General features: G+C 41.9%; 2 protein-coding genes across 4 annotated transcripts in view; one reads left to right on the forward strand and one right to left on the reverse strand.

Annotated features, from left to right (window-relative positions):
• The first annotated feature begins 2,485 nt into the window (after window positions 1–2,485).
• Window positions 2,486–12,319, forward strand: tmem106c (transmembrane protein 106C). The gene is made up of 8 exons (XM_037773953.1): window positions 2,486–2,647; window positions 2,909–3,198; window positions 4,764–4,827; window positions 5,048–5,207; window positions 6,918–7,058; window positions 8,225–8,274; window positions 8,409–8,462; window positions 10,379–12,319. The coding sequence occupies exons 2-8, from the start codon at window positions 2,982–2,984 to the stop codon at window positions 10,545–10,547; spliced, it is 855 nt and encodes a 284-aa protein (XP_037629881.1). The 5' UTR covers window positions 2,486–2,647; window positions 2,909–2,981; the 3' UTR covers window positions 10,548–12,319.
• Window positions 12,320–14,758: 2,439 nt separating this feature from the next.
• tns2a (tensin 2a) overlaps window positions 14,759–22,736 on the reverse strand; it is a 66,484-nt gene continuing 58,506 nt past the window's right edge. For 2 of the 3 annotated variants that reach the window (XM_037773950.1, XM_037773952.1), the window contains exons 19-28: window positions 22,401–22,566; window positions 20,121–21,352; window positions 19,878–20,009; window positions 19,626–19,721; window positions 18,422–18,499; window positions 18,039–18,116; window positions 17,760–17,928; window positions 16,859–16,927; window positions 16,513–16,542; window positions 14,759–15,491 (exon numbers count right to left, since the gene is read on the reverse strand). In XM_037773950.1, coding sequence (XP_037629878.1) covers window positions 15,353–15,491; window positions 16,513–16,542; window positions 16,859–16,927; window positions 17,760–17,928; window positions 18,039–18,116; window positions 18,422–18,499; window positions 19,626–19,721; window positions 19,878–20,009; window positions 20,121–21,352; window positions 22,401–22,566 — 2,189 coding nt within the window. In that variant the 3' untranslated portion in view covers window positions 14,759–15,352. The remainder of the gene's footprint in view (window positions 15,492–16,512; window positions 16,543–16,858; window positions 16,928–17,759; window positions 17,929–18,038; window positions 18,117–18,421; window positions 18,500–19,625; window positions 19,722–19,877; window positions 20,010–20,120; window positions 21,353–22,400; window positions 22,567–22,736) is intronic. The other variant, XM_037773951.1, reaches the window with a different exon arrangement.

Genomic DNA, 22,736 nt, shown 5'->3' on the forward strand with positions numbered 1-22,736 from the left:
CAAAAACAAAGCAGGATTTGTTAAATTGGAGGCGAATTACTTTTCAAAAGAAGCACCGTTGGTGGTTAGCCACTATGGTTAGCCTATAGGACTAACTAGCTTACTGCTACTTCCGCTACCTCACCGGAGGTTATGCCCAACATTTCTACAGTAACACCCCCGAGAATAAGGTGGATAGAGCGCTACAGGAATGAGTCCTAAAACCCGGAAGTGAGTTAGCATTTGAGCACTTCCGGTTCCCTCGTCTGGAATTCAATGTGTTTTTTTAATGGGTTTTAGTTAGATGCCTGAAATAAGGTCTGTGATTAACACAAGCTTAAGAGATTTTAACGTTTTGTTCCATGTTATAAAATATGTCAGTAATTACCCACTCGTGAACTTTTAAGCTTTTACGCGTCTTTAAAAAGACGGTTGCTAACAAGTGGCTAAATGAGACTACTAAACGTCATCACGCCGACTTGTGCTCCTCATGCGACCGTGGTGTAGTTCGTTTATAGCGTAACGTTAGCTTTTTATTACCGGTGATTGCATTTATACAAAAAACTTCAAAAACCATAAAAGTGGTGTTCATTTGTGAAGATTATCTTGCCGAACAAAAAGTGTAAGTATCATAAACATTTGTTTGACACAGAGCTTATTTTTTCTGCAATAATCCAAAACCCAATGGAAAAATCCCATTGGCTTTTTGTCGAGAGATACCAGGGCAATGTTAACTTCCTGGTTGGCCTACAAAAATACGTCATCCCTGGAGCACTCCACTCCCGCTGCACAAATCAACAATTCTGCCCACTGTTTTTTTGTTCTGAGATGGGACTGTAGAAGCACAGCCCAGGCTTGTCTTCTCTTCGGTTTGTGCATCCAATTGAACAAACAACTATCTAACATTTTGGCTTAAGGGCAGCTTTGTTTTGCCCTCCATGTGGGCGTTCCCCCAAGGACAGTGACATCACCAGTAGAGGGCAGCAGTAAGCAACCAAGAACTAGGCTGTGCTTTCAAATGCTGCCTTCACAGTGTCGGGAATATTGAATGTAATCCTTGTGCCTTCATGGTCCTAAGAAAGTTGTCTAGGCCTACCAGGGGCCTACCACAGAGAAGAGGTGATATGACGGACCACTTTTGCTGTGTGATTTATACTGACTCGTAAGAACTGAGGATGTATTTAATGTCAGTGACAAATGGTAGAATAATTATTTGATTCTGTACAATAACTGGATAATAAATCAAACGTGCATGACTAGCTGACTGTATTGTATTGCTTGACTTCTACAATATGATAACATTCCTGAAGCTATCTCGACCAGACATGTCTGGCCTGGATTTTAAGAACAGTTGTGTAAATTTGAAACTGCTGAATATTAAACACAGTAACAAAACCACAGATTTAATTTGTGAATATTCATAAGTTGTGAAGAAGTACGTGAACTAACAAGTAATAATAAGCAGATAGAAATACAGCAACATTAATAGTAGGCTACATTTTAATTATAGGAGAACTTCAAACAGGTCATTGCGATCAGTGTTATGAAAAAGAGACAGATGTGCATTAATTCTAGTTAAAGTTACATGCAGAACATAATACAGACGAAGTGATGAGTAGACGCCGCAGAAAATGCTTATTTGGTTTTATGAGAGCAAGTGGACTAATTACAGGACTTTAAAAGAAACGCACATTGAGGAAGAGTAAATCCTTGTGGGCACTTGGATGGGTGGAGGAAGTCAGACCAGGGAAGGTCATCATATGCTCATATTCTGCAGCAACACTAATGGCACTGAAGGGAGGGAGAAGTGGGGCCAGGCCGGATCTAGTTGTTGAAATTTTGACGATGTTAAATCAAGTCTCTAAATTGGGGAACACTGTGGTGTTTTTATGGGTCCCAGCTCATGTAGGAGTACAGGGGAATGAGGAGGCTGACGAGGCAGCAAAAAGAGCAGTCAACAGAAGGACAGTAGATGTGGAAGTTCTGTGTGGAAGGGCAGAGTGTAAGAGTTTATTACAGCAAGGAATAGCTAAACTATGGCAAAAGGAATGGAGAGAGGGAAACAAAGGTAGGTTTTACTTCTCAATACAGCCAACACTGAGGAGCACATTATTTACAAGAATGGGCAGAAGGGATAGCACAGTAATAACCAGGTTGAGGCTGGGTCACTACGGACTAAATCATGGGCTGGCACTGGTTGGTAATCACCCAGATGGAAAGTGCATCTGTGGAGAGGCAGAGACTGTGAGTCATGTTCTGATGGACTGTACCAGATATCATGATACCAGATATCATGATACCAGATATCCTGCAGAAAGAAGCCTCATGCAGGCAGAGCTGTCAGAAACTGGCGTCACAGACCACTCGTTAAAATCAATACTCAGCACAGAGAACAGCTGTAATCGACTATCTTCGTCGCACAGGACTCTACATGAGGATTTAATCCAACCAATGACGATCTACAAATGACCTGTGGAGGGCAGCAATGCGCCTCTGATGCGTCTAGTCTGCCGCATATTACAAAAGAAGAAGAAGGAGGAGGCGGAGGCGGTACGCAGGACATAAAGGCAACACAATATGAAACGTTGGTGTGACAGGAGGCAGAGAGAGCGTGCGCTGATGTAAGTCCGACTTTGGGATGGAAACGCTGAGTTGTTCGGTCTAAACGGTAAGTCCAGTGTGTGTCATTAAGCTAACTAATGTTATAGATGGCTTCAGTCACTGGAAGCTCACAGCTAACCTGCAGAGCACCTCTGTTAGATAACTAGCTAGCTTAGCGACGCCGCTAACCTTACATTGTGACTGTCAGCAGATTGAATAGAGATTATTACCGGCGGACACACAACAGGGACATTCTCTGTAAATCACAGCTGACCTGTCGCTTCTGAGTCAGCTCAGTGGCTGAATGGCTCCTTGTATCCACCTGCAGACCCGGCCGGGCGGTAGTCGGTAGTCGGTGTGAAACTCTGGCGTTAGACCGTCATTAGTTGAGCTGAGCCGGCATGGGGACACGGTGGTCCCGTAGCGGCAGCAGTCTGTCGCTCCTCCCGGAGGGACAGAGCTCTGGACAGCGGGGGACAGAGGACAGGGACTCTGATAACGACTCTCTGGACGGGCTCGTCCGACGCGAGGACATCGCTCAGTTCCCCTACGTGGAGTTCACCGGCAGGGACAGCATAACGTGTCCGACCTGCCAAGGCACTGGACGGATCCCCTCAGGTGAGGAGAGACCACGTGCAGACATATACAAGTTACACAACAGCGTGAATACATAACCTCACTGCAGATCACTCACACTCTTGCCTGGGGAAAAAAAGTTTAGTAAATACACTTTAGACCAAGGCCTAAAATGTGAGTGACTGTTAACGTTATCACAGTTACCTTTTAAATATACAAAATATGTAGTTTTTACAGTCCATGCAGTTATTGTGCAAACGGCTCATAGAGCAGCTCAGGTTTACAGTCCTCTGCATGTTCTGTTCATGTTTCCTGTAACGTTAAACCTGCAGTAGGCAGCACATTTTTGGCATAATTGGACAAAAATTCCATAATAACCTTTCAGCATATTGTAATTCAAGTGCTCTGAGAGATAACTAGACTTCTGCACCTCCTCATGGCTCTGTTTACAGGCTTTATAAAATCTAGCCCATGACGGGAGACTTTGGCCAATCACAGGTCATTTCAGAGAGAGAGAGCGTTCCTATTGGCTGGTGGACGGTGCTTGGAATATCTTCCAACAGATCTCAGCTGGACGGCAGACTCCAGATCAGCTCTGACTGCTTGTTTTCCTCCGGTCTGTGAAATCTTGCAGATGCTGTTAGGAGCAACGGAGGACACAAAGGCACTGAAGCTTTAGTGCTCTTTCATTCAAACTGGTTTTAAAGAGCCTTAAGCAAATGTAACTTGATCCAACAGACACTTTGATAAGCAGGCGAGAACTTTTCTAATAACATTGCATGTGTTGTGTTTCTAATTGAATGCAATTCTATTTTAAAGCTGCAGTAGGCGAGATTGGCGCAAAATTTGATTTAAGAAAAAGTACTTTTTATAAAACGGTCACTATATCCTGACAGTAGTGCATGAGACAAGTAATCTGAAAAAAATTCATGTGCCTCTGTGTCCTCCGGTGCTCCTAACGGCATCTGCAAGATTTCACAGACCGGAGGAAAACAACCAATCAGAGCTGATCTGGAGCCTTGCCGTCTCTGAGCAGCTGTCAATCACTCGCAATCTCCTATCAAACGGTCAAACTAGGCAGCAACTGTTTAGCTGTAAAATGAGAAACTTTGTTACCTGGCTGCCATGTTGAGATCAGTTGAGGAAATAACAAGCACCGCCCACCAGCAGGAGCAAACTTTCTCATTTTACAGTTTAACAGTACACTACAAGATGTTTCTGAAAACATTTTACGCGAGAAATAGGCATTACAGTATCAGAATATTAATTCATATTTGATCAGAGCGGCCTAGTTTGACCGTTTGATTGGAGTTCTCGAGTGATTGCCTCCGTTGTATGAACAGCCAATAGGAACGCTCTCTCTTTCTCTGAAATGACCTGTGATTGGTCAAAGTCTCCCGTCACGGGGTAGATTTTTTTAAAGCCTGAAAACAGAGCCATGAGGAGGTGCAGAAGTCTAGTTTTCTCTCAGAAAACTTGAATTACAATATGCTGAAAGGTTATTATGGAATTTTTGCCCAATGATGCCAAAAACAGTCTGCCTACCCCCGCTTTAAGGGGAGACTCTAATCAATATGTTGCATGACCTGTTATCTCTCGCCTGATAGAACAAGTGAATGAACTGGTTGCATTGATCCCGTACAGCGACCAAAGGCTGCGGCCCCAAAGAACGTAAGTAACCAAAACTCACTTATGCGTTACCTGGCTTTCTTGGTGCTGAATAAGATTTTATTATTCCTGTGCCCACTGTACATTTTATTTCTGTAGTGCTCAAAGTCAAATGGTATTTATATGTCATTCAAAAAAATGTTATCCAGGTGTGTAAAAGCTTTGATCTATTTGTATGGTGCACGAGTTGGAGAGAGAACCTACAATTTCTTTCGTGTCGTAGGAAGCTGTATGTGGTCCTGTCGGTCGTGTTGTGCCTCCTGGCTTCTTCGCTCGTGGCCTTCTTCCTCTTCCCTCGATCCGTGGTCGTGGTGGATGATGGGATACACTCAGTGGCCGTGCGCTTTGACCACACCAACATGAAGGTCATAATGAACATGACGGTAGGTTTTCTCTCATACTTGCAGCTTATCAGAACTTCAGTTGCCAGTTTATTAGGTACGCAATAGCTACAACTAATGCAGTCTTAGTTCAACAGGCCTGCAATAAATTCTACATTCATGAAAGTTGTAATGTTTATGTTGGAAGAGTTAGAGGTGTTGATTCAACTGTTGAACTATATTGCATAGAGAGGTGCTTTTTTAGCCTTCCCTCATTGATATAAATGCATTGGACATAATTTTAGAAACACCTGTCAGCTAGGTGTACCTAATAAACTGGCAACTAAGTTGATCTATATCCTGAAACACTCACTGAAATTTAGATTTCTGTGGTATGTATAATAAATGTTATTTGATTGCATCCTCACTTTTGACAGACGTGGCAAGTAAGTCATCCAGTTTAACGGGGTTCTCGTTTTATTTTATGCATCCAAATTAGACCTGGCGTGACAACTCGATGAATTGTTTGATTAGATGATTGGCAGAAAATTAATCAACAATTATATTGATAAGCGATGACAGTCGTTTTTCAAGCTAAAATGCTAAACGTGTGCAAATGGGTTCTCTTTCAACGTGCAGATTGGATACTTTTCTTTGTCATAATGACAGTAAACTGAATATCTTTGGGATGCCATTTTCACAATTTATTTGACAGAACAATAAACCCATTAATCTAGAAAATACTTAAACCTGCAGTAGGCAGAATGCTTTTGGCATCATTGGGCACAAATTCCATAATAACCTTTCAGCATATTGTAATTCAAGTGCTTCTGCACCTCCTCATGGCTCTGTTTTCAGGCTTTAATAAATCTAGCCCGTGACAGGAGACTTTGACCAATCACAGGTCATTTCAGAGAGAGCGTTTCTATTGAGCGTTCCTATTGGCTGTGCTCCGGCTGGTGGGCGGTGCTTAGCATTTCCTCAGCAGATCTCAACATGGCTGCCGGTTCTCATTTTACAGCTAAACAGTACACTACAAGATGTTTCTGAAAACATTTGAGGCGAGACATAGGCATCACAGTAACAGAATATTGATTCATATTTGATCAGCGCTGCCTAGTTTGACGTTTCACAGGAGTTCGCGAGTGATTGACAGCTGCTCAGAGATGGCAGCTGGACGGCAGACTCCAGATCAGCTCTTACTGCTTGTTTTCCTCCGGTCTGGGAAATCTTGCAGATGCCATTAGGAGTACCGGAGGGCACAGAGGCACATGTTGTTTTTTTTCAGATTACCTGTCTCATGCACTACTGTCTGATTTTATAAAAATAACTTTTTAAAATCATATTTGCTCCATTTCTATCCACTGCAGCTTTAATAGTGGTGAAAATGATTGTTAGTTGCAGCTGTAATGCAGAGAAAATCTTCCTGTTATTATTAATTATTATTTTCATTGTCTTATATTTTCTGCACTGTCACCACTTTGCTCCGTGTTGATGATGTGCAAGTCAAGTCTTTCAGCAAGGGCTACTACTTAATACATGATTGAGACTGAAAAATGTCTGTTTCGGAGATGCAGAACAATCTCAAAGTGTGAACCTGAAGTGTCTCATTGGAGCTGTTCTCTGTGCCTCTGTTATTGTACATTAGTCTAATTTTTAACCTGTTATCCAATACAGTATCGCTGCAAGACATGTCTCCTTTCGTGAAGCTACTCTCTGTTTTATTTAGCTGTGTATTTTTGTTGTAAATACTTATTTCTTTATTTTTCTCAGAGCACTCTGAACCTCAGCAACCCAAACTTCTTCTCGGTGCTGGTGCAGAGTCTGAGCAGCCAGGTCCTTTACATGAAGACGGTGATCGGAACTCGGCAGCTAGACAATGTCACCACCATCCTGCCGCTCAGTCAGAGTCAGGTAAAGTAGACATTCAAAATGTCGTTTATATAACAGGTTTTGTTACATATTTTAAAACAAGACATTTATTACATTTCTTAGTAAATATTGTTATTTGTACATAGTAAACATCGTCACCGGTTGGTTCAGACATGCCTTCCCAGTACAAAGTTCATCGCTGTAGGTGTGCCTGCTACAGGATGCAGTCTCTGTTCGATAGACTGTTTTTGAACACTAGCTCCTGTAACTCAGCCGGGCCTACCGTGCTCGTGATGTCACAGGCTAGAGTACTGCAACGTGGTGGCGCTCTTGCCACGAAAGCTGCAGGAAAGATGAAACGGAGCTGCTTTTTTTTCTTCTTTTAAATGCTTACATTTGTCATGTTTGTTATATAATCGTTCATTAGAGTGGAAATCCGTTTAGTAAACCAGCTTAAAACTTGGTTGAACGCTTCACTTCCACTTTAAAATAAGACATTTATTACATTTCTTGTGTTCATAATAAACATCATCACGGGTTTGGTTCAGACACACCTTCTCAGTGCAAAGTACAGTATGCAAACAAACCTGTCATCATCACTGTAAAGCGTGCTGTAGGCGTGTTCCTGCTACAGGATGTGGTCTCTCTCTGTGTTTTGAACAAAAGCTCCATGCTCCACTGCTCAAACTCTTCTGCTAAAGGGTTAAATGCTTGAAGACATTAATGCAAGAACAACACACACTGTCACTGACTTTAAACAGAAGGAATAAGGCTGATGTTATTCTACATTACTCTCACGGTCAACAACACCAACACTGAATTTGATCCTACTAACAAGTATTTTCTGTGTAGCCAAAGCCTGATATATACAGTATATCTTGTTCCTCCACACTGTTGACTACCATAAAGATGGGCACTGTAGTTTATTTTTAATTGATCCAACAGACACCATCCTGCTGCCACAAATACTCACTAGTATTAGTATAAGTTTCCCCCAGCTGCTCCATACTTTGCACTTCAGCAGTGTTACTTTGGGTACATTACCGTGCAAGCTCAATTAAATATCTTGAGGTTGAGCAAAGAGTTAGCTTCTCCATTGTCTCACTGCTGATATCTGTACATCTGCCATTAAGTTATGTCCTCATAAGCTCTAGATAACAACACATTGGGCTTTATGTTGTTGTGTAACGTGTTTGTCTTCTGCGCAGGTGAACTACACCGTCAGGGTGGAGATTGGTAGCAGTGCACCCTACGTCTAGTAAGTGTGTCTGCTTAAAGGTCCCATAATATTTGAGGTTTATTTTTTTCTCCTTCAGAGCCACAGAGGACGTAACAACAAACAGTATTCCAGTTTAACAATCTAAAGCTTTTGTGTTTTGTTTCTTTTTTCAGTACCTTCTGCACCATGCCCAGCATTAAGGTCCACAACATTGTCGTATATATGCAGTGAGTATCTCTTTACCTTCATCACCATCACCTTCACCTCATCATCACTGACCCAATCGAAAAAAAACCCAGCCCAGTGTTTTGCCGACTCTTTTCCAATGAAAGTAGCTAGCAGCACTAGCTGCTCCTAGCCTCCCTCCAAAGCCACCCCCCCCAAAATTATCATTATGAACGTAAACATATATCATAATGAACATCAACAACGAACATGGCTATTGTTAGTACTCACAGCTGTCAAGCTAGCAGCTTGTGGAAAACTCCGGTGACGCACAATGAGTGCATTGGCAGACTGCACACAGGCAGGCAGGTAGGTAGCACGTCCAATCATTTCATTCTTATTACAATCCTGTGACAGCCACAAGTTTTCTTTGTCAGCACATTTGATTATTGATTGCAGTCAGAATCTAATGAGAATTTCAACAAATATTACAAAGCATGTTTTTGAAGAAGACTACCAACTCTAGCTCTAAGTAAAAGTGCTGATACAACTGTGTAAAAATCCTAACACTTACAAATAAAAGTCATGTCTTCAAATTGTTAGTCGCGTAAAAGTACAGAAGTAAGAACACAGTACTTGTTGCATGTATAATATGCAGGAATTGTCTAAAAACGATGTATAAACTGATACAAAAATAGTCCCTCTCAATCATCACTTATGACCCACTAGAAGTGTGAGGTGGTGTCTGTATCTACAGAGACACAAGGGGCCCTCTGCTTTTATTTCCTCTTTTCTTCTTATTTTGCTGTGTTCGTGTTTCTGGTCTTCAGCAGTAATGTTTTATTTCTCCGATTCACTGCTTTGTTCTCACTAACGCCGCTCCCTCTCTTCATTCACTCTATATCTCACTTGACCATCGCTGCGCTCTCTCTCTCTCTCTCTCTCTCTCTGTTCCTCGCTTGTTGAGCTGAGGAGGAGGGCCCAACTTAAACCTGTTTTTAATTTAAATGAACTTATTTAAAAATGTTCTAGACAAGAGTATTTATCTCTAAACTTGAAACCTGAAAGGACGTGGCAGGTTGCAGCACCAGAATGATGGTCTGATGAAAAGTTGTCTTTTAGACAATTATTGAAACAAGTTGATTTTCTATCAACTAAACTTTTTTTTTACTTTTTATAAGAAAATAAAACTCGAAGGACTCAATTCCAGACTAAAATATATATATTTTTTATAATTATTAAAGAAAACTAATTTGCAAAACCTGCAAAGTAACTAGCTGTTAGATAAATGTAGTGGAGTAAAAAGTACAATATTTCCCTCTGAGATGAAGTAGAGTAGAGGTATAAAGTAGCATACAATAGAAATACTCAAGTAAAGTACAAGTACTTCAAAACTGTGTTTAAGTACAATACTTGAGTATTGTAACTTACCACTGCGGCACCATCATAACCTGGGCTTATCAGCATACAGTCAAGATAGCTGTGCACTTGTTGGTGTCATCTTAAGTAACACTAAGAGACAATGTTACCATATGAGACACTTCCTCAAATTTATTGCTTGTATGAAGTTGTGGTGAACCATTACTCGCTCTATAATTGTTGCTTTGTAGTTTAGACAACCGGAAATGACTGGAACCATTCTTTCTGCAGGTGCAATTTGTCCTTACTAGTTGTTATTAAATATCATAGCTGGGGCTGTCATTCAATTAAAATATTGAATCGCATGATTTTCCATAGTTAATCGCAATTAATCACACTTTTTTTATCTGTTCAAAATGTACCTTAAAGGGAGATTCATCAAGCATTTATTTGTGTTAACGTTGACATCACTAATTCTAGCATATAGAGGGGCTGTGAGAAAGCGTCCATTGAGGTAATTTCTGTGGCCACATCATGTATTTTGTCTGTAGTTAATCTATTGTGTTACATATAAATATATATTGGTCTTGATCTCTGTTATCGTCTTGCTTGTTTTAAGAACCTCGGTGAAAACCTCATACATGGTGCGAACATCCCAGAACAGCCTGGAGGCCTATCGCTACATAGACTGTGGTTCCAACACCACACGCTTCCTGACGACCAAGCAGCACAGGCACCTCTCCTCTGTCCGCTCACCATCCACATCCTTCAGCCCCCCTCTGCTGTGAGCTGATCAGTCCTGGAAACGGATGGATCCCTGTCCCATGTCAGCCATCGCACACTCCAAGATTGGTTTTGCAGACATAACCACCACCACCAGCAAAATACCAAAGGCCAAACTCACTCAGAAATGGGTAACATTAAGCAGCTGCTAACTTGTGCCATTGAATGATGAGGCTGGAAAACAGGGCTGTGGCAAGTGAATGTTGTAAAAGGCTATTTCTTTTTTTTTATCGGTTTTCATTGGACAGCCCAGAAGGCGACAGGATTAGTTGCAGTTGTTGTTAGGCATGGATATTTCTTATATTTTCCTAGTAGCCCCTTTTGGTTTTAACTTATTAGTGGGGCTTGATAATTGCCTGAACTCATCATGTCTAAAAATACAGGTTGAAACTGGCAGTTTTGCTATTTCAACAGACCGGATGAGTCACATGTTCTACTGGTGGAAAGGAGTCATCGCCAACAAGTGCTCTGTGTCCCTGTTTTGGAAGCAGGGCAAACGGCACAGAAAGCTCTTTTTTTCTTTTTTTTTTTTTAAGTGGAATGGCCTGACATTCCGAGCCGACAATGGCGTGCCAGTGGATGGCATTGTTTGCTATTAGCTTTAATTAACGCTGCAGTGCTCTGTCTGTGTCTGCTGCTGTCAGGAGGAGGAGAGCATTCTTCAGCGTAACTTGAATGATGTCTTGGTATCGTAACACTGTGTTGGACTGAAGGCTTGTGACTTTTCTTTTTTTTTTTTTTTTTTTTTTTTTTTTTAAGAAAAGGGAGAAGTGAAGGAGCTGGCCTGCTGTTTTCTAGTTTTGATTTGATGCGATCACGGGAGGGATAATTTAATGACTGTTTTTTTTGCACCTTGAAACTGGGACGTGTTGTTGAACATAATTGCTTTTGCTGTGTTATTTAACTGTTTCTGAAGCTGAAGATGACGGCATTTACACATTTAACATATCACAGATGTTTTTAAATGAATTGATAAGTTATTTTTTTGGGACCTCATCACAGCAAGTCTAAGCACACTGATTTTTTTTTTTAGATTCAGGGTATGCGTCCATATAAGTGTCACAGAGAGGAATACTGCACTCAAGACTAGATTTTCTTTAAGGGATCAGTGAAGCTCATGTTTATATTAATTAGGGTGAATTACAGGGTCAGCAAGGTCTTAAGTTCTTTATCTTTTACACTCCCGGCTAAGCTACTGAAAGAGGAATATAATATGTGCTGTTGAACATCTGTATAAAGTATCTTCTTCTCCACTGTGGCCTTAAAAATCCAGATGTGCAACAGCAAAACAGCATTTAAACATCATGGCCGAAAGTGTGTTTGTATAATTAAGTATACTAACAGTGGGTTGTTACCTGCCTTATCCTTCATCAGTGTGTTTTAATCACCTCCTCTGTGTTTTGTATCTTATCTCTCATCTCTGCGGAGCATTTCAAACCAGAAAGTACATTTATCGCAGTTTGACACGGAGGTTGACTGAAACTTCATCAACTACAAACTACACCTACAGCTAGTGTCATCAAACTACATCACACAATATTTTCAAATGACTTCTGCTACAGTATAGTAGCTCTAGACGCGTCTGTCATAAAGTCAACTTCACTATGGAAACAAAGTGACTGAAGGCAATTGTAATAGGACTTTTTTTTTTTTTTTTTTTTTAAAGGGATCGTAAATTTGTGAATGAAAGATTTTACCAGGGTTTTTTAAAAAATAGTCATGCTAAAAAAGCTATTAAAGGGACGTGTGAATAAATAAAATTAATAATGAACCCCAATACTTTCTTGTTTCAGAATCATTTTTTCTTTGCCGACCATTTAGCAGTAAGCAACAATTCGTTGATTAATCGATGCACAGGAAATTAATCGGCAACTATATAGTAGATAATGGATGAATCGTTTTGAGTCATTTTTTTTCAAGCAAAAATGCCAAACCTGTCCTGCATCCAGCTTCTGAATTGTGAGCATTTGCTGCTTTTCTAAAGAGAAAACAATTGCCTTGTGGGAAAATTAGCCACCTTTTAATGTGGATGTCCGATCAGTGTTGATGGTAAATGAGGTCAACTGAAGCAATAAATTCCTCCGTGCATATTGCTGTATTGACTGAGAAAGCGGAGTTCTCCTGCTCATGGAGTCGGGACAGCAGGCCTGCTTGTACCAAGCTTCTGATGTCCTCTTGCACGGCTGATGTAGCCTCGGCCTCTCTCTGCTAGGGCTGTGTAAAGCGAATGCAATACCGCACCCCGCTGCTCCGATTCTCACGTTCCATCGTCCCCTAACTCGCGAAACAAGACCCCGAGGTACTTGAACTCCTTCACTTGGGGTAAGGACTCATTCCCTACACACCTCCACAGAAAAGGTGTCAAATGTTTGTGAAGCGCCTTGGTAGCCGAATGGTTACAGTCATATAACAGCAATGTGCCGGTTCGTTCTCTCTCTCTCTCTCTCTCTCTCTCTCTCTCTCTCTCTCTCTCTCTCTCTCTCCCTCCCCCACACCCCCATTTCTATACTGTCCTCTGTCAAATGAAGGCAAAAATACAAAAAAAAAATCATCTTTAAAAAAAAATACAAAAAGTGGCAAATGTTCCCTTTAACCCCAAATAACAACAGACTCAAAAGCACTTCAGGTACCACATCATTTCAGTTTAATTCTATTCTTCATTTTTTTTTTTTTTGCATACAAATAGCATAATGTCCTTTTCAAAACAAACACATTTCCTTTTTTTATGTCTCATAAGCTGTCCTATAGCTGCATGTGAAAATATATTACTACATAATATAGAGATCAATAAGAAAACAGACCACAATATATTATTGCTGTAATACAAGTAGTGTTTTTCTAGGTTTTTTTTACCAAACAAGGCAACATAGTAAATAAATGCATAGTAGAAAAACACAAGAAGCAATAAGTACAAAAATATAGCTGGATAAAAAGCTTATTAATACAAGAGTGCTTCGTCTTTGGTTAAGTACGTCTGTCTTTAGGCTGCTGCCTTGCTCGTGTGTGTGTGTTTATCTGCCTTCTCTTTGTCAACTTCATATATGTGTGTTTTATAATGAATTTGGTCATGTGAAGCAGTGAATGATCACCAAACATTTCACGGCAAAAGGTGTGGTTGAACACTGCGTGTCTTTCCCCGTCTAGCTTTGTCCCCATTTCACATACATCTCTTTAAAAATGGACGTTAACAACAACCTTACCCAACGCATTTACCGAAAATACCCTCGACAATACCGAAAAACCCTCAACACACACACATACACACACGCCACTAGAAAAAAAGTTAAAAACCTCACATTCATGTTTACTTTCATCAGAGAGTTATGTCTCTCGCTCGCTCCGATTATTAAGTGTACGTGAGTGAAAAAACAACAACAACATGATTGTCGATTATGATTAAATGTGTCACACATATAAAGGTGCTGTCGTAGGGTTGAAGGCAAGTAAATATGCTGAATACCTAAAACACCTCTAGATACAGGAACTAAATTACAACCTCAGGGCTTTGGCCACTTCTTTAAACAAAGAAAAATAAGGGATCTTTTTGTAACAAAATATAAACACCTAAAGGCAGTTATGTGGAAGTGTTGAACATTATAGGGCTTTGTTGCCCCCAAAACAGTGCAAGGAAAAGGTCCTCTTTTGGGATCGTCGCTCCACACTGTCTGCTTTGTGTGTCCTTAAGCTGCTTTTAGCACTTCTATCGTTGTTACACTGAACACCAGTCGTCTGACCCAGATGATAAAAGAAGAAGTATTTAACCAGGGGCCTGTCTCACCAAGTGGTTTCAACTTAGTCTGACACTCTAGATAACCGGCATCATGAAGCTGTAACATCATCAGAACCGTGAGTGGAGTACTCAAAGCACACAGGAACTTGGCTTCAATTCACGAGTATTTTCTGTGTAACTTTAAAGTAGGATCTTTAGTAGCGGCAAATTTGTTTTAACGCCGCTAATATCTTTCATAACACGTGTAGCGGGCTCAGTTTTAAAGCTAGAGTGAAGATACTGATATCATATGAAACTATAAAACCTAAGGAATCCGTTGTTACCAACCACCACACTAGCTTAATGATGCTCTTAAGTTACGTAAAATATTGGCGAGGAAAAACTAGAATGGTCATTTTCAAAGGGGTCCCTTGACCTCTGACCTCAAGATATGTGAATGAAAATGGGTTCTATGGGTACCCACAAGTCTCCCCTTTACAGACATGCCCACTTTATGATAATCACATGCAGTTTCGGGCAAATCATAGTCAAGCTAGGATCCCGTGGGAATGATGACTCCATGTTTTGATCTGATTCTGGTTCAGCTCTGTTCAGTTAAAAGTGAGCCAGCTTCATGACCCCAGTGAGTTATGCCCAAAGATGGCTGGAAAACCCTCTAATCTTCCTTCATGGTACAGTACAGGCCCCTGGTAGATGTTTGTGGATTGTGGAAGTTTCACTCTGAAGCCTCCCTGTCCTCGGAGGGGTTGTAACACTATACATCATGGCTTTGCTTGAACACTGTTTTGTTTTCTTTTATCCAACAATACTTTACAATATTAGAAAAAATGAAATATAGTGTTTGAGTGGGAAATGACCAAATGAAAACCATCATTAGGGATCATGGACTAAGATTTTCAATTGCCTTCATAATGTCCTTTACACTAACTGATGGACAAAGATAGCGTTAAGTGTCACGGCCCAAACTCAGAAAACACAAGCGCTGGCACTCATTACTGTACAATATAAGCCTTGTCAGTTCTATATGCTGCATGCCACTGTTTGTCTGCTCTGAGTCTGGTCTCCTCTCTTTTTCTCCCTCTATCGGCGCTGTGACAACATGACCTTGTTGATAAAGTTGACGATGGCAGAGGCCGGTTGTTCGGGGTCCAACTCGGCAAACAGGTGGCAAACGTTCTCCGCCAAGCTGCCCGGCTTCTTGGCCACGAAACCAAACACCCTGAGAGGGGAAAGGGTTGAGGAGGAGAAAGAGGATTTGAGGAAACAAGTTATTGAGTATGAGAGGAGGCGAGACAGGAAGGTAATTACACAGACATTTAGAGTTTGTCTAGTAAGTCTCTTTGTAACAGCCTACAGGGTTATACGGAAGCCCTGAGAAGCAAGTGAAAAAGAAAAAAATCTGGTGATCCAGTTTCTACGTCTGATCTAAATTGTTTTCTCTCCTGTGTGTATGACTTAAAGCCCCCCCTCCAGCCAGTTTTACTTCCTGTTTTTTGGTTCTTTCTCAAACAGAGAATGGGGGTGTGGTTAATAGTCAGACGTAATTCATTACCATGGCATATTAAACATGCTCAATATTTACGATTTGAGATCGGTGCGGCAAGGATGGACTTATGAGCCGATCGGGGGATGTAAAAACCACTCTTAACATACCTCACACCAACAGGAATATCTGCAAAGATAACCTTTAGAACCATCAAAAAATTGTCGGGAGGGGGGGAATCGGGCCCAAAATCGGCTTGATTCTTGTGTAGTGTGTGAGAAAAATGATCTTGGCAAAACCTTTTCTTTCACTTTGCAAAACTTTTTTCCCACCTGTTTCACAGATGAAAAAAAAAAATGAAGGAACTTGGAAAGATTATCCTGGCAAAACCTTTTTTTCCACCTGTTCTTAAGTCATAAACGCAGGAGAGAAAACTATTTAGATCAGACTTAGAAAAATGGATCACCAGATTATTTTTTCTCACTTACCTCTCAAGGCCTCCGTAGGGTTAACTACAATGAAAGAATTAGTATTATGTAATATGGGGTCCCGTGAGACTTGATTTTCATTGTTAAATCATGTTTGCTGGAATGATTTTGCCGAGGCTCACGTGCAATCTGATGCCATGCAGAGGCTCTAATATCGCTGACTTCTCAGCCACGTGGGTGAACCTACACACCCTTTTTAAAAATACCCACAACGCACATGCACTCACTCTTACTTTCTCTCCGTCATCAGACACAAACAGAGCACTTACTTAACAACGGCGTTGTCTGAGTTAGTCCACCTAAAGCCAAGAGAGAAGAGAGAAACCAGGCTCAGACATACGCAGACAGGCGGAGCTGCCTGACAAGCCGATGCAGCTGCAGCCTGACCCGCAGTCGGCAAGCTCGCAAACATACAACGGCTCCGCTCTCATGCACACTAAAAAAATGCACTCACTAAACAGACTTACAGATCCATGCAAGGGCTCACAGCAACAAATGCAGTGAATGATCATGGGTGCAACGAATGATTGATTGTGGGTGATTTTAGGTTAGTTATGGTTCAAACTACAGCTTCAAGAATCAAACGAAGATCCTTATTGTCTTTTAATTGCCTACCTCCTGTCCTTAGGGTCGATGCTGCTGAAGGTCACGCTGTTCACTGGGTAATGTCTCCTGAAGAAAACCCTGGAAGAAGAAAGATACAAATAGAGCGAGACAGGAGAGAAGAGTTTAAGTTGCATCACTAAAATGTAATGAAAGCACAGTGCATTAGCCGTAGAGTTGCAGCTACAGTGTTGTCCATCATTGTTTATTAGGTAATAATGACTAGTGTATGAAGGGTGGAAGTAACACAAATGAATTCATAAAAATGGAGGTGATGAAAATGCGCATGGATTAATAATGGTAGTGATGAAAATGTATGTGAAAAAAATAGAGTTCGATAATTCGATAAACTTGATTGACATTTTATTTGGAACAGCGTTGCTCTGATAATCAACAGTAGACCGTTCATCATCACAACACCCAACTGACATTTATCGTTTACAGCAAGCAATTTTTGTTAACTTCCACCCTATCAAAAAAATAAATTAAAAAAGAACACGTCCACTCAGCGTACCGCTCTACTCTCGACTTTTTCTGTCAGTGGGCGTGTTTTTTGACCGACATTTTGGGCATAAGCAATAAAAATTGCGTGCTATAAACGATAAATATCAGTTGGGTGTTGTGAATGATGAATTGTCAGGATATAGTGACCGTTTCATAACGATCACTTTTTTTAATCATATTTGCTCCAATTCTACCTACTTCAGCTTTAAGTGTCTGAGTGTCTGTATTTTGGGTACCACAGTTTATTATGGACTCATTTTAGGAGCTGAGGTTGTAATTCCAGAAAAAAAAAAAATGTATGCCATATGCATTAACACAGCAAATATGATAAAAAATTTCAAATTCAAATGCCAAAAATGTCCCTAGTGATAGATAAGGGTTAAGTACTAATCCATTGGGAATCTCTTACCTGCGCTGGCTGTCGGTCAGTGTGATGCCCTGCGATGTCACCTTGAACTGGACCACAGTGGCAGCGGGACGAGGGTTACGACCCATGGAAGCATCTGTTGCCTTGGCGATGGCCTGGGGGCCGGTTAGAGACTCTGTTTCCACGGAGTTCAGGTAAAGGACGTTGCAGGCTGTGGAGGGAGAAGGACAGACAGAGAGAGAGAGAGAGAGAGAGGTGAGCATAACGACCACACCTCAGAGGTTTCTCTGTGTTTTAGGGAAGAGAGGATGGAGACGTCACCTGCTCCTTGTTTCAGCAGGTCAGCAGCCGTGCTGATGTTATTCTCTGGTTGAACCTCCGGCACCTCTCCTATCAGATCTGAGATCAATAAAATCGTAATCAGATATATCAGACAAAAGTGCATTCCCTGTAAAATACTTCAAAGTTCATCTCATAACACGTATAGCTAATCACTGAGAGGTTTAAAGGAGCATTCCTTGCCTTGTTCGATCTGTTGAAAATGGATTACTCTCAAACAATTAGTAGATAAACAGAAAAAGAATCACCTACTATTTTGACATTCCACTAATTGGTTTTTAAGCAAAAACATATATATTTATAGACAAAAACGATTTGAGAAAATAATCGACCCTCTAAGCCCCTAAAAACTAAAGAGTACCAACCTTTTTCGGGGATCTTAAGAGCGCAGGGCAAAGAGATGGGCGTGATGGAGTGTTGGTAGACCAATGCAGACAGACTCCCTGTTGATAACAGATTACAGTAAAAAATCTAACAAGATGTATATACAATTAATGATCTTCCCTTAAGGTGCCCCATTCGTTGTACTAAAAATATTTTCTTGGAACACAGTAGGGGTAGAAAAAAAATCGATTCACCTTAGTATCGTGATTTTTTAAAAACGATTTTGAAATAGATTTTTTTATTGCCAGAATCGATATATTTGCTTCATTTGAGTCTATGCCGCGGAAAAAGGAAGTTACCGCTTTTATTGTTGTAGCCTGAGTAACGTGATGTCATATCCGCTCCGTATCCTTCAACCAAAACAAACCGTAGCCGGCCACCGCGAGCCGAAACCAAAAAGTAGAAATCGGCGGAGGATCCACATGGATACGACCTGCAGCCTCACATTTTAAATCCAACACCACACATCCAGTAAAGGATGGAAACACTTTGGGTTTCACACATTGCAACGAAAAGCAGAGCTAGACATCAGGGCTAAAGCTGCATGCTAACTCTGTCATGGACAGGAAACATTATTGTACGTTATTGTAAAGTGCGGTCAAGCCATACGCCATTCTCATCTCCGTGGTCAAATGGGCCGACGCTACAACTGTAGAGCACCCATATACTGACATTTATGTTAAATGCATTCAAACGGCCCCCGATGGAGCTGACCATGCATGTATACCAGAAGTATAAAACATTACATGTCCCTTATAAATTCAAAATAAAATACCAAAAATTTGTGAGGGAAATGTCTTTATTCTTTGATTTTTGGGTTGCTGGGAAAATGTTTTTAATAAATAATGCCTGACAATGACTGATATATTTGACTTTGATTTGACATCTCTGACTACGTACATGCTAAAAATCAAGTATTCTTATTGTATTAATTTAGATATTTTCCAAAGTAAAAGTCCCCAGAAGTTTATGATTCAACTTTTTCCCATGGTCTAGTGTTAAAAAAGTTAACAAAAATTGCAATAAATCGCAACACTTGTAGAATCGCAATACTTAGAAATTTCAATACATATGGATTCGGCACCCAAGTATCATGATAGTATCGAATCGGTAGATAGGTGAATCGTCCCAGCCCTAGAACACATGACATGAAAAGCATCCAAAAGCTGGAGAAGGAACATTTACCAAAGTAAGGCTCATTCTGACATCCTTTAATCTTGACTCCTCGAGGGCCTGTTTCTATTAGGAAGTGTCTGACCAGCTGTTCCAGAGGGTCGCTCACTGTAACAGCAAAGATTTACTTTTCATTATTAGATTTTAAACAAGCATCATCGGCTACCAAGGACAAAGCAAACTGCTGAATACGTAAAAGGTTACATAAAATAGCCTGAATGGATGGATTGTGCTGCTGGAACAACAATCTAAAATGTTTTTTACCCTTGCTGCTGTGGTTGCTGACATTGGGAGGAGGTGTAGCCACCTTCAGGGCCAGGCCATAGGCCCCCTGGAAAGAGTTACTGTCCCTGAACAGGAAGGTTCCTGGCTCTCTCTCCTTCAGAGCTGCGATTGCTACGGCCAAACACAACCAAAATGTTAGGAATTGTATTTATTGAAATGTGTTTGGTCATAGCCAACAAGATTTTTCGTAGAAATTAGGAAAAAGAACATCAGTGGATTTACCTTGCTCTCTGGAGATGCCGGGCTTGTACCAGAACCTTGAACTGTCCTGGACAAACTTCACACTGACCCGATTATCAATCTCCACAGAGGCCACTCCATCGTTTTTGCCTGCAGGGGGCGCAATCTCCCCCACGGTGGGAGAGAACGTGACATGGAGCTGATGCTGGGCGGTGCCGGTGGTGGAGGGAGGCACGTGGCCCGCGGTCGGCCTCAGAGTTCCCATCCCATCGTTGGGTGAACCTGACTGGACGGGCGGGTGGCGCTTCTCTGGCAGAGGCGGCTGGGGGTGAGGAAGGGGGATGGAGATGGTGGAATAGTTGGAGTAGGAGGATGGATAGAGCTGAGGAGTGTGAGCGGAGTAACAGGGCCTCTTGTTAGTGTCCAGAGCAGAGGCATGCCCGGCGGCGCTGTGCTCCATGCCTGGGTAGTGGTGGTGTGGGGGTCCGTGATGCTGGATGTGGCTCGGATGGTGGGGGTCAGACCCGCTCAACATCAACCTCCTACCCAGAGTGGCAAAGCCAGGAACTGGGGTGTCCGACACCGGGGAGCCCTCCATACTACTGGAGGACGGCTGGGGGGGTAATGATGACGCTGTAGTGGGAGATGCAGGGGCAGATGTGGCGTTGGGGGTAGCGGTGGGGGTGATCATGGGTTTTGCAGTTTCTGGGTGAGGTTCCCTGTTTGGAGAAGATCCACTGACCTGTGCTGGGTTTGGTCTCGTCATTCCAGCGGTTTGGCTCTGGCTCTGAGGCTGGGGCTCCGCCTGTGCCACATTGGAAGGCAGAGCAGCAGCCTCTGAGGGATGGGGGGTCTGGAGGGTGAGAGAGCCAGGTTGGGAGTGTGTATCTGGTGCGGACGATGCACGGGTAGGGGATGAAGGAGACTGGCAGAGTCCCTGGTTTGATGCGGTTGGTATTGCAGAATCAAAAGGATGAGCGTTCTGCGTTGTCGAAGCTGACGGTGTATTTGGGCAACAGTGCTGCTGTTGGGGAGCAGCAGGAGACGGGTCTGTCGGTGCAGTGCAGTGGTTGTGGGGTTCTGTTTGTAGGTGTGGTGTGACCGTGTGTGCTTGGGGCAGGGATGGCGGCTCTGTGCCGCGGCTTTGGCTTTCCAGGGATTCCTGGGCGATAATATCAGCACGATAGTGTTCGTCCTGGGGCAGGGAAGCCTCGTAGTCACTGCTGAGGATGTCCGTGGTCCGGATCTCATACTCTCTCCCTCCTGGACTGGGGCTTGAATGGACAGAGAGGAGTATTACTTTCACAGACCTGCTTGTGATCTAGTGAAATGTTTCTAAATGTTCTACTCTGACCTCCTTATTGAATCTCTATTATCACCAATACCCCATTTTCACCTCGCTGTAACATGCAAGCTGTTTCTGGATCTGGATAAGGAACATGCGATGATGCAAGGTGTAAATGCAGAATGCCATGTGACTGGATTGTGATCACATCTGGAAGCCTTTGTGGTGAAAATGTGGCCCAAGTCACCACGAATTCTATGCTATTCTATGTTGTCGACATAGAAATCTATGTTGTCAACATTGAATAGCTAACTCTATTAAATAACTAGCGCTGTGTATTGGCAAGAATCTGGCGGAGTTGGAGATATATTGCAATTAAATTAAATTTAAATCTAAGTTTAGGAAAACTGTCACAGTATAAAGAACACCAGAAATACACCATTTTAGAATAGGCAAAAATAACATGTATACTGCATGCAAAATGTTTTTTGCTGCATGTGATTATCATAAAGTGGGCATGTGTCTGTAAAGGGGAGATTCGTGGGTACCCATAGAACCCATTTACATTCAAATATCTGGAGGTCAAAGGTCAAAGGTCAAGGGACCCCTTTGAAAATGGCCATATCAGTGTTTCCTCGACACAATTTAGCGCAAGTTTGGAGCGTTATTTAGCCTCCTGCAGGACAAGCTAGTATGACATGGTTGGTACCGATGGATTCCTCAGGTTTACTAGTTTCATATGATGCCAGTTACTAACTTTAAAATGGATCCCACTACAACCTCCGAAATACAGAACAGCAGCCGGGACCGCCGGCGGGGTCGTCTTTAAGAGGTTAATTAAAAACTGATACAGTATTTTTGAGAATCGATACAGTATCACATGACATAATATCGTGATACTCATGTGTATCACTATTTTCTTACACCCCTATAAATAACCGTAATTTATGTTGGCTTCAGCTGGAATGTTAAGTTTCACATTATTTCATGTTTCTTTCCGCAACACTCCTGTCCTTCATAGTGAAAGCGTGGAATACCTTTCCTGTGTGCGTAGTGGGCTGCTGGTGTGGACAGGAGTTGGCGGTCCAGACATGTCAGATGGCGTGGAGCATGCAGCGTGGACGTCTCTGTGGACCCTCTTAAAGGAACCGTGGGTAATGTGATCCCTCCAGCCCACACTTTCACCAGAGCTCCGAAGGCCATCTGGAAAGGAAGTGGAACAATGGTTTACATTTACCAAAACGTTCAGCTCAGTCGAGACATCATCAGCTGGGGTTGTATTATTTTGTTGCCAATGTTTATTTAAAATTCGATGCTTTTTGGGTGTTATGTCATGTAAACATCAAGAAAAGGTGGTGAGACAATTTGTGAGT

This window comes from Sebastes umbrosus, chromosome 6, assembly GCF_015220745.1.
Source record: "Sebastes umbrosus isolate fSebUmb1 chromosome 6, fSebUmb1.pri, whole genome shotgun sequence".
NCBI classification, from domain to species: domain Eukaryota; kingdom Metazoa; phylum Chordata; class Actinopteri; order Perciformes; family Sebastidae; genus Sebastes; species Sebastes umbrosus.